We start from the raw sequence: 13,377 nt of genomic DNA on the forward strand, positions 1-13,377 counted from the left end.
GACTGGAGGAGGAGAGCCCAGCCATCAGAAGCCAGAAAGTGAGGAGACTGCAGAGCTGTGACTGGAGGAGGAGAGCCCAGCCATCAGAAGCCAGGAAGTGAGAAGACTGCAGAGCTGTGACTGGACGAGGAGAGCCTGGCCATCAGAATCCAGGAAGTGAGGAGACTGCAGAGCTGTGACTGGAGGAGGAGAGCCCAGCCATCAGAAGCCAGAAAGTGAGGAGACTGCAGAGCTTTGAGCTGCTCAGGAGACACCTTCATAGCCATTTAACCAGTTTTTTACCGATGTTCACATACAGTTGTGGCCAAAGGTTTTGACACCTACATACATTTTGGTTTGCACAGTTTGCGGCTTCAGTGTTTTAGATCTTTTAGTCATGTTTCTATGGTTACTAAAGTACATTCATAATAATTGAATATTTAAATTTGAATCTAATATATATAATAATCTAATATATACATGAAGTTTATAGAAAGACTCAATATTTCCAGGCCTGTACTTCTCTTCTCCCTCTGCCCTGACATGCTGGATAGCGGCTGCTGGGACAAATCCTGACTGTTTATTACAGTTTTGTTCACACACTTTATAGGATTGACCACAGGTTCAAACTGGGATTGAGGTTTGGGGAGTTTACCGTCCTTGGACCCAAAATGTCACTGTCTGTCCATCCTCCTTCCTGAGTCAGACCTTTGCTCTGGAATCTAGAGAGTTAAGGGATTTTCCTCCTATTAGTGCCTAACCCTTCTCCTGCAGCCAATCAAAAAAACTATTGGGCTAAGCCCCGCCTACTTACAAATTCTTCCAACCCGGGAGCTTGTGACGTGACACTGATGTTCTTGGTTCGTCCAATCAGCGACTACCAGACCTTCTTTTAAGACCGGGAGCGCACTCCCCTCGGCTTTCAGCCTCCTGAACGTTGCCATGGCGACCGAGGCGGGCTCTGCGGAGGCCCTCGGCGTTGTCATGGAGACCGGCGCAGTGTCGGCGCTGGAGGTTCAGTACCACGGACAGCGGCGTTGCACGAATCCTGCTGCCGCGGCGGCGAGGTGGGATCCCGGCAGACATTACCTGCTGATCGTCATCGGGGACATCGCTACGGAGCGGCAGCTGCAGGCTGTGAGAGACCACCTGGAGCACGGTGAGGGTCCGGGCTGTCCGGAGGGAGCGCACTGCGGCAGGGGTCACTGCAAACCTCCGCCTGTGCCACCCAGGAGGGGCAGCATGGGCGCCCGGCACAGAGGCGAAGGCTGTCAGATACAGGAGGGATTTACATAGGACTGCAGGGTGTGTATGCTGCAGAGTGCAGAGCCGGGAGAGCTCCGCTACATCCCTGTACCCCCTGCACCGGGCACAGCATCAGTCTCCTGGGGGGATTCTACCCTGTCTGCGGCATAAGCAGCAACGTGCACGGCACAGCGGCATCACCGGCATCACCGGGGCCAAGCATCGCCACTGGGAAACAGGGGTCCCCCCAGAACACAGCAATATATATTATATCCCCCCGGAACACAGCAATATATATTATATCCCCCCGGAACACAGCAATATATATTATATCCCCCCGGAACACAGCAATATATATTATATCCCCCCGGAACACAGCAATATATATTATATCCCCCCAGAACACAGCAATATATATTATATCCCCCCGGAACACAGCAATATATATTATATCCCCCCGGAACACAGCAATATATATTATATCCCCCCGGAACACAGCAATATATATTATATCCCCCCGGAATACAGCAATATATATTATATCCCCCCGGAACACAGCAATATATATTATATCCCCCCGGAACACAGCAATATATATTATATCCCCCCGGAACACAGCAATATATATTATATCCCCCCGGAATACAGCAATATATATTATATCCCCCCGGAATACAGCAATATATATTATATCCCCCCGGAATACAGCAATATATATTATATCCCCCCGGAATACAGCAATATATATTATATCCCCCCGGAATACAGCAATATATATTATATCCCCCCGGAACACAGCAATATATATTATACCCCCCCGGAATACAGCAATATATATTATATCCCCCCGGAATACAGCAATATATATTATATCCCCCGGAATACAGCAATATATATTATATCCCCCGGAATACAGCCATATATATTATAGCCCCCGGAATACAGCCATATATATTATATCCCCCGGAATACAGCAATATATATTATATCCCCCGGAATACAGCAATATATATTATATCCCCCCGGAATACAGCCATATATATTATATCCCCCCGGAATACAGCAATATATATTATATCCCCCCGGAATACAGCAATATATATTATATCCCCCCGGAATACAGCAATATATATTATATCCCCCCGGAATACAGCAATATATATTATATCCCCCCGGAATACAGCAATATATATTATATCCCCCCGGAATGCAGCAATATATATTATATCCCCCCAGAATACAGCCATATATATTATATCCCCCGGAATACAGCAATATATATTATATCCCCCGGAATATAGCCATATATATTATATCCCCCGGAATACAGCAATATATATTATATCCCCCCGGAATATAGCCATATATATTATATCCCCCGGAATACAGCAATATATATTATATCCCCCCGGAGTATAGCCATATATATTATATCCCCCGGAATACAGCAATATATATTATATCCCCCCGGAATACAGCAATATATATAATATCCCTCCGTCCCCCCAGAATACACAAATAAATATTATATCCGTCCCCGATAATACAGCAATATGTATAATATCCCTCCGCCCCCCCCATAATACAGCAATATATATTATATCCCCCTGTCCCACCAATAATACAGCAATATATATTTATATATATATTATTCCCTCCGTCCCCACAGAATACAGCAGTATATATTATATCCCTCTGTCCCCCTATAATACAGCACTGCACAGTATATCTGTCCGTCCCCCTATAATACAGCACTGCACAGTATATAATATCCTTCCGCCCCCCTATAATACAGAAATGCACAGTATATTATATCCTTCTGTCCCCCTATAATACAGCACTGCACAGTATATAATATCCTTCCGCCCCCCTATAATACAGAAATGCACAGTATATTATATCCCTCCGTCCCCCTATAACACAGCACTGCACAGTATATTATATTCCTGTGTCCCCCCCCTAATACAGCATTGAACAGTATATCCCTCCGTCCCCCTTATAATACAGCACTGCACAGTATATTTTATCCTTCCATTCCCTCTATAATACAGCACTGCACAATATATTATATCCCTCCGTCCCCCTTATAATACAGCACTGCACAATATATTATATCCCTCCGTCCCCCTTATAATACAGCACTGCACAGTATATTATATCCTTCCATTGCCTCTATAATACAGCACTGCACAGTATATCTGTCCGTCCTCGTATAATACCCCTATAGTACAGAACTAACTGCACAGTATATTATATCCTTCCGTCCCCTATAATATAGCACTGCACAGTATATTATATCCTTCCGTCCCCCCTATAATACAGCATTGAACAGTATATCCCTACGTCCCCCTATAATACAGCACTGCACAGTATATTATATCCTTCCGTCCCCCCTATAATACAGCATTGAACAGTATATCCCTACGTCCCCCTATAATACAGCACTGCACAGTATATTATATCCCTCCGTCCCCCTTATAATACAGCACTGCACAGTATATTATATCCTTCCGTCCCCTATAATACAGCACTGCACAATGTTATATCCCTCAGTCCCCCTATAATACAGCACTGCACTATATATTATATCCTTCAGTCCCCCTATAATACAGCACTGCAGAGTATATTTTATCCCTCCGTCCCCCTATAATACAGCACTGCACAATGTTATATCCCTCTGTCCAACTATTATACAGCACTGCACAATATATTATATCCTTCCATCTCACTGTAATGCAGCACTGCACTATGTTATATCCCTCTGTCACCCTATAATACAGCACTGCACAGTATATTATATCCTTCCGTCACCCTATAATACAGCACTGCACAGTATATTATATCCTTCCGTCACCCTATAATACAGCACTGCACAATATATTACATCCCTCCGGGCCCTATAATACAGCACTGCACATTGTATTGCAAGTGCTTCTCAAAAAATTAGAATATAATAAAAAAGTTAATTTATTTCAGTAATTCAATACAAAAAGGGAAACATATATATATTATATAGAGTCATTACACACAGAGAGATCTATTTAAAGTGTTTATTTCTGTTACTGTTGATGATTATGGCTTACAGCCAATGGAAACCCAAAAGCCATTATCTCAGAAAATTAGAATATTATATAAGACCAAGTGAAAAATTATTTTACACACAGAAATGTTGGCACCTACTGAAAAGTCTGTACAGTAAATGCCTCAATACTTGGTCGGGGTTCCTTTTGCATGAATTACTGCATCAATGCGGCGTGGCATGGAGGCGATCAGCCTGTGGCACTGCTGAGGTGTTATGGAAGCCCAGGTTGCTTTGATAGCAGCCTTCAGCTCGTCTGCATTGTTAGGTCTGGTGTCTCATTTTCCTCGTGACAATACCCCATGGAGTCTCTATGGGGTTTAGGTCAGGTCAGTTTGCTGGCCAATCAAGCATAGTGATACTGTGGTTATTTAACCAGATATTGGTACTTTTGGCAGTGTGGACAGGTGCCAAGTCCTGCTGGAAAATCAAATTTCCATCTCCAAAACGCTTGATGGCAGAGGGAAGTATTAAATGCTCTAAAAATTCCTAGTAGATGGCTGCATTGTCTTTGGTCTTGATAAAACACATTGGACCTACACCAGCAGATGACATGGGTCCCCAAACCATCACTGATTGTGGACACTTCACACTGGACCTCAAGCAGCTTGGATTGTGGGCTCTCCACTCTTCCTCCAGACTCTGGGACCGCGATTTCAGAATTAAATACTAAATTTACTTTCAACTGAAAACAGCACCTTGGACCACTAAGCAACAGTCCAGTTCATTTTCTCCTTGGCCCAGGTAAGATGCTTCTGAGGTCATCTATTGGTCATTAGTGGCTTGACAAAGGGAAAGTGACACTTGTAGCCCATGTCCTGATACGTCTGTGTGTGGTGGCTCTTGAATCACTGACTCCAGCAGCAGTCCACTCCTTGTGAATCTCCTCCAAATTTTTTAATCGCCTTTTCTTCACAATCCTATCAAGGCTGCGGTTATCGCGGTTGCTTGTGCACCTTTTTCTACCACACTTTTTCTTTCCACTTAATTTTCCATTAATATGCTTGGATACAGCACTCTGTGAACAGCCAACTTCTTTAGCAATGACCTTTTCTGGCTTACCCTCCTTGTGGAATGTGTCAATGACTGCCTTCTGGACATCTGTCAAGTCAGCAGTGTTACCCATGATTGTGTAACCTACTGAACCAGACTAAGGGACCATTTTAAATGCTTAGGAATCCTTTGCAGGTGTTTTGTGGTAATTATTCTAATTTTCTGAGATAATGACTGTTGGGTTTTTATTGGCTGTAAGCCATAATCATCAATATTAACAGAAATAAACACTTGAAATAGATCACTCTGTGTGTAATGACTCTATATAATATACGTGTTTCCCTTTTTGTATTGAATAATTGAAATAAATTAACTTTTTGATGATATTCTAATTTATTGAGAAGCATTTGTATATCTCTCTGTCCCGATAATACAGCACTGCACAGTATATTATATCCCTCAGTCTCCCTATAATAAATCACTGCACAGTATATTATATCCCTCCGTTCCTCTATAATACGGCACTGCACAGTATATTATATTCCTCTGTCTCTCTATAATACAGCACTGCACAGTATATTACCGTATATCCCTCCGTCCCTCTATAATACAGCACTGTACAGTATATTATATCCCTCCGTCCCTCTATAATACAGCACTGCACAGTATATTATATCCCTCCGTCCCTCTATAATACAGCACTGCACAGTATATTATATCCCTTCGTCTCTCTATAATACAGCACTGCACAGTATATTATATCCCTCCGTCTATAATACAGCACTGCACAGTATATTATATCCCTCCGTCTATAATACAGCACTGCACAGTATATTATATCCCTCCGTCTCTCTATAATACAGCACTGCACAGTATATTATATCCCTTCGTCTCTCTATAATACAGCACTGCACAGTATATTATATCCCTCCGTCTATAATACAGCACTGCACAGTATATTATATCCCTCCGTCTCTCTATAATACGGCACTGCACAGTATATTATATCCCTCCGTCCCCTCTATAATACGGCACTGCACAGTATAATATATCCCTTCGTCTCTCTATAATACAGCACTGCACAGTATAATATATCCCTTCGTCTCTCTATAATACAGCACTGCACAGTATATTATATCCCTCCGTCTCTCTATAATACAGCACTGCACAGTATATTATATCCCTCCGTCTCTCTATAATACAGCACTGCACAGTATATTATATCCCTCTGTCTCTCTATAATACAGCACTGCACAGTATATTATATCCCTCCGTCCCCTCTATAATACAGCACTGCACAGTATATTATATCCCTCCGTCTCTCTATAATACAGCACTGCACAGTATATTATATCCCTCTGTCTCTCTATAATACAGCACTGCACAGTATATTATATCCCTCCGTCCCCTCTATAATACAGCACTGCACAGTATATTATATCCCTCCGTCCCTCTATAATACAGCACTGCACAGTATATTATATCCCTCCGTCCCTCTATAATACAGCACTGCACAGTATATTATATCCCTCCGTTTCTCTATAATACAGCACTGTACAGTATATTATATCCCTCCGTCCCTCTATAATACAGCACTGCACAGTATATTATATCCCTCCGTCCCTCTATAATACAGCACTGCACAGTATATTATATCCCTCCGTCCCTCTATGACATCACTGCACAGTATATTATATCCCTCTGTCTCTCTATAATACAGCACTGCACAGTATATTATATCCCTCTGTCTCTCTATAATACAGCACTGCACAGTATATTATATCCCTCTGTCTCTCTATAATACGGCACTGCACAGTATATTATATCCCTCCGTCCCTCTATAATACGGCACTGCACAGTATATTATATCCCTCCGTCCCCTCTATAATACGGCACTGCACAGTATAATATATCCCTTCGTCTCTCTATAATACAGCACTGCACAGTATAATATATCCCTTCGTCTCTCTATAATACAGCACTGCACAGTATATTATATCCCTCCGTCTCTCTATAATACAGCACTGCACAGTATATTATATCCCTCCGTCTCTCTATAATACAGCACTGCACAGTATATTATATCCCTCTGTCTCTCTATAATACAGCACTGCACAGTATATTATATCCCTCCGTCCCCTCTATAATACAGCACTGCACAGTATATTATATCCCTCCGTCTCTCTATAATACAGCACTGCACAGTATATTATATCCCTCCGTCTCTCTATAATACAGCACTGCACAGTATATTATATCCCTCCGTCCCCTCTATAATACAGCACTGCACAGTATATTATATCCCTCCGTCCCTCTATAATACAGCACTGCACAGTATATTATATCCCTCCGTCCCTCTATAATACAGCACTGCACAGTATATTATATCCCTCCGTTTCTCTATAATACAGCACTGTACAGTATATTATATCCCTCCGTCCCTCTATAATACAGCACTGCACAGTATATTATATCCCTCCGTCCCTCTATAATACAGCACTGCACAGTATATTATATCCCTCCGTTTCTCTATAATACAGCACTGCACAGTATATTATATCCCTCCGTCCCTCTATGACATCACTGCACAGTATATTATATCCCTCTGTCTCTCTATAATACAGCACTGCACAGTATATTATATCCCTCTGTCTCTCTATAATACAGCACTGCACAGTATATTATATCCCTCTGTCTCTCTATAATACGGCACTGCACAGTATATTATATCCCTCCGTCCCTCTATAATACGGCACTGCACAGTATATTATATCCCTCTGTCTCTCTATAATACGGCACTGCACAGTATATTATATCCTTCTGTCCCTCTATAATACAGCACTGCACAGTATATTATATCCCTCTGTCTCTCTATAATACAGCACTGCACAGTATATTATATCCCTCTGTCTCTCTATAATACGGCACTGCACAGTATATTATATCCCTCCGTCTCTCTATAATACGGCACTGCACAGTATATTATATCCCTCTGTCTCTCTATAATACGGCACTGCACAGTATATTATATTCCTCCGTCCCCTCTATAATACAGCACTGCACAGTATATTATATCCCTCCGTCCCTCTATAATACGGCACTGCACAGTATATTATATCCCTCTGTCTCTCTATAATACGGCACTGCACAGTATATTATATCCCTCTGTCTCTCTATAATACGGCACTGCACAGTATATTATATCCCTCTGTCTCTCTATAATACAGCACTGCACAGTATATTATATCCCTCTGTCTCTCTATAATACGGCACTGCACAGTATATTATATTCCTCCGTCCCCTCTATAATACGGCACTGCACAGTATATTATATCCCTCTGTCTCTCTATAATACGGCACTGCACAGTATATTATATCCCTCTGTCTCTCTATAATACGGCACTGCACAGTATATTATATCCCTCTGTCTCTCTATAATACGGCACTGCACAGTATATTATATCCCTCTGTCTCTCTATAATACGGCACTGCACAGTATATTATATCCCTCTGTCTCTCTATAATATGGCACTGCACAGTATATTATATCCCTCTGTCTCTCTATAATACGGCACTGCACAGTATATTATATCCCTCTGTCTCTCTATAATACGGCACTGCACAGTATATTATATCCCTCTGTCTCTCTATAATACGGCACTGCACAGTATATTATATCCCTCTGTCTCTCTATAATACGGCACTGCACAGTATATTATATCCCTCCGTCCCCTCTATAATACAGCACTGCACAGTATATTATATCCCTCCGTCTCTCTATAATACGGCACTGCACAGTATATTATATCCCTCTGTCTCTCTATAATACGGCACTGCACAGTATATTATATCCCTCTGTCTCTCTATAATACGGCACTGCACAGTATATTATATCCCTCTGTCTCTATAATACGGCACTGCACAGTATATTATATCCCTCCGTCCCCTCTATAATACAGCACTGCACAGTATATTATATCCCTCCGTCTCTCTATAATACGGCACTGTACAGTATATTATATCCCTCCGTCCCTCTATGACATCACTGCACAGTATATTATAAACCACTGTCCGTATATTCTTGTCCTTTGCAGATGTGAGTGCAGTGAATGTCTGTAATGACCGGGGCACAGACCACCACGTGCTTCTCGCTCAGAATCCTTTTTTCTGCATTGCAGATCACTTTACCACACTTACATCATATTGGAATACTTCTTTTAACCTTTTGTAGTATGTACAGGGGGTTTTGGTTGCTCATCAGTTTTTGCCGCCCCCATGAGCTTAATAATGTAAGAATTGTGGCGTGATGTAGAGGAGCTGATTAGATTCAGCAGCAGATGTGACGCATTGCTGCTGTGCTGCTGAAATCCCTGAGTCACAGCCTCCGTGTGCCCGGAGACCTAAGTGGAGATGTTATTCCGGGACTGTCAGCCCCGGCAGCACCCGCAGATGTGCAGTGATGGATGAGAATAATCCTTACTATTATGCCTGCATCACCGAGGTGCCGCTTACCTTCATGGCTCTCACAATCTGATGTGAGCTGATGGACGTTTTGTGGCTGCAGTGAGATCTGTCAGTGGAAGATTGTGAGTTATACAGAAGGTCAGGGACTGGCACAGATAAAAGAAAAAAAGTCCATCTTGTCCCGTTAGTATCACCAGGGGGCAGTTCGGAGCTCGGAGACGCTCCACCCGAGACAGCTACAGTAATTCAGAACAACTCCAGCGTCATAAACTTGTCCTCTCCTGTATTCATTAAAACCCTTCCAATAACAGCAATGCCAAAGCTTCAGTAGTTAATTATCCACGCATTTTGGATGTTGCAGCATTCTGGATCATGATCAAGGACACTGCAACATCCGAAACGCGTGGGTAATTAACTGCTACCTACTTCATTGGTAAAAGTTGTTAATCTATTAACATAACAATTATGTATTTTGCATTTTTTACATTGAACACAGCATTTACTTTTTGTATTTTTTACTCCTAGGGAATATCACGTAAGCTCCCTGGGAGGAACCTGTAGGCCGTGTGCACACAGAGCGTTTTTATCGTGGTGTTTTATGGATTTTTTAGTGCAGTTTTGTCACAAAACGTCAAGCAAATCCTGATGCCATTAAAGGGAACCTGTCAGCAGATTTGGGGCCTATAAGCTGCGGCCACCACCACTGGGCTCTTAAATACAGCATTCTAACATCCTGTATATAAGAGCCCAGGCCGCCGTATAGAATGTAAACATCACTTTATAATACTCACCTAAACGGTCGCTGCGGAGGAGTTGGGTCATATGGGTGTCTTCGTTCTACGGTGCCGGCGCCTCTTCTTTCGGACATCTTTGTCGTCATTCTTCTGAAGTTGGGGTGCATGATGCCTCCTACGTCATGCACAGGCATCGGCATTGAGGTCCTGCGCAGGCGCACTTTAACACTAGAACTACTGGACTCGTGACACCTATATAGAAATACATGGTGCAAAGTAGTCAAAATGACTACCTCAGTAGTTCTAGTGTTAATCTGCCCTGAGCAGGGCAGATCAAAATATTGTAGTGCGCCTGCGCGGGACTGGCAAGTGTGTATGACGTAGGACGCGTATGCACACAATCTTCAGAAGGAGAATGAAGATGGCCGAAAGAGGAGGCACCAGCACCGGAGAACGGAGACGCCCATATGACCCAACTCTACCGCAGCGTCCGTTAGGTGCGTGCTATAAAGTGATTTTTACGTTCTATGCAGCGGCCTGGGCTCTTATATGCAGCCTGTTAGAATGATGTAAGAATGATGCGGTGGTGGCCGCAGCGTATGGGCCCCAAATCTGCTGACAGGTTCCCTTTAAAGTCAATAAGAATCCTGAAGTGTAGTTCACATGTTGAGTATTTTCTCCTTGCAGATTTGGTGCAGAAAATAATCTGCAGCACGTCAATTCTTTCAGTATATTTCCCTGTGGTTTTTTCACCATTGAAAGCAATGAAAAACGCAGCAAAAATGTTTTTTGCGCTGCATTTTTCTTGCCAAGAAATGCAGAACTGATGTAGAAAAGACATTTCTGCACCCAAATACTCAACGTGCCCACATAGCCTTACACACCACGTTTATCTGGTCACCTCAGTGTTCATCAGAGATCACCCAGTGCTATAAATCGTGTTATCCTACAGACTGAAGGGGTATCGTACTCGTACAGTGACACTGCTGGGGCACCCACCATTCATGAGAGGACGGGATAATGATCCAGCTGGCTGTGTTGTCCCCCATGGTTGGATCATCACCACACTTTGTGGGATGTTTTCTTTACCTGCTTTTGAAGTTTGTGAAACCTTTAGGAGCGCACCACTTCTGTGTCTCCTGGCTTAATTATTTTCTGGAGTCAGTACATTACTGAATATTGACATTTTTTCTCAGCAACTTGGCTGCACTGCTGAACTGTTAGGGGCACTTTGCACACTACGACATCGCAGGTGCGATGTCGGTGGGGTCAAATCGAAAGTGACGCACATTCGGCGTCGCAGTCGACATCGTAGTGTGTAAATCCTCTATGATACGATTAACGAGCGCAAAAGCGTCGTAATCGTATCATTGGTGTAGCGTTGGAAATTTCCATTAATTGGGAAATACCGATGTTGCGATGTTCCTCGTTCCTGCGGCAGCACACATCCCGGCCGGCTATGCGGAAGGAAGGAGGTGGGCGGGATGTTTACGTCCCACTCATCTCCGCCCCTCCGCTTCTATTGGCCGCCTGCCGTGTGACGTTGTTATGACACCGCACGACCCACCCCCTTAATAAGGAGGCGGTTCGCCGGCTAGAGTGACGTCGCAGGGCAGGTGAGTGCATGTGAAGCTGCCGTAGCGATAATGTTCGCTACGGCCGCTATCACCATGATAATCGCAGCTGCGACGGGGGCGGGGACTATCGCGCTCGGCATCGCAGCATCGGCTTGCGATGTCGTATTGTGCAAAGGGCCCCTTAGGCTGCATGCCCATGATTAGGGTTCATAGCGTTTTGGACGCAGCGTGTTTCTGCTGCCTCCAAAACGCTGCAATGTACAGTAGAAGCACAGTGGATGGGATTTCTAGAAATCCCATGCCCACTGTGTGTGTACTGCCCGCATGGAGAACAGAAGAGAGGGACCGCGACTGCCTGAGCCTGGATCGTGGGCACAGGCTGCTGCGGTCTCCTGCGGAGGAGACTCGCGGCCCTGCAGGTCAGGACCTGCAACGTCCAGGATGCAGCGGGTCCTGATTGTATGCACATAATCTTAGAGGTAGCTTTGGAGGAGCACAGGAGCGCTGAAGTGTCTGGATCCAGGGATTGGGTCACCTTCAGAGCTGCACTATCAAGCTGTTTAGCAACCAGCTTGTCCAGGAGATCGGCCACCTCTGATAGACTGCAGAGGTGGCTGATGAACTATGCAACAAGTTGGGAAAACCTCTATAAAGTATGTAATTTTAACCAAAATTATCCAAGAATTTCGTTTTTGGCACTTATTACTTCAAAAAGAAAACGAATCAGTCCTTGTTATTGGAGGGCCTGTTTGTAAAGGGCATAGGCTAAATATTTCATTTCTTTATCAGCACCTTTATGATTCAATAATTTTTTATTAGGTTTTCAAAGTTTATACATAAAACAGTTCTAACAAAAACAATAAAACAAAGTGCTGTATAGCATTACTTCATGCTATATCAAACAAATAATATACAGTAGACATATACAAATTATTCCTAAATGATCTGCCCTGTTTTAGTCATCTGCTGTACACATGACCCACAACCTGACTCTCCAGCCATATACAGTAGTATGTTATGTATAGACTGGACGTTTGTTTCTTTAGTATTCCTATGAGAAGCTGGATGTCACTGTCATATGAAAGTGACTTCTCCGCAGTAGAGAGGCCTTATAATTCAGAAGTGACAATACGGTCATGCGGTACAAGACCAAAACTGAGCAGATAATTCAGGCATGAAGTCATCAGTAAATAAATAATGATTACTATTTACCTTATGTACAAACAGACCTCATAATAAAAATATTCCATCAGTGATTCTTTAAAGCAGCACTCCAGTGTTTTTTAATTCAATACTGGAGTGGCAC

At 43.1% G+C, this 13,377-nt stretch overlaps 1 protein-coding gene across 1 annotated transcript in view; it reads left to right on the top strand.

Moving 5' to 3' along the window:
• The first annotated feature begins 897 nt into the window (after positions 1 to 897).
• Positions 898 to 13,377, top strand: part of MAP1A (microtubule associated protein 1A) — a 315,944-nt gene continuing 303,464 nt past the window's right edge. Inside the window, exon 1 of the mRNA XM_075345871.1 lies at positions 898 to 1,138. Within this exon, the coding sequence (XP_075201986.1) occupies positions 922 to 1,138 (217 nt within the window). The 5' untranslated portion in view covers positions 898 to 921. The remainder of the gene's footprint in view (positions 1,139 to 13,377) is intronic.

This window comes from Anomaloglossus baeobatrachus, chromosome 4 (genome assembly GCF_048569485.1).
Source record: "Anomaloglossus baeobatrachus isolate aAnoBae1 chromosome 4, aAnoBae1.hap1, whole genome shotgun sequence".
Taxonomy (NCBI): Eukaryota; Metazoa; Chordata; class Amphibia; order Anura; family Aromobatidae; genus Anomaloglossus; species Anomaloglossus baeobatrachus.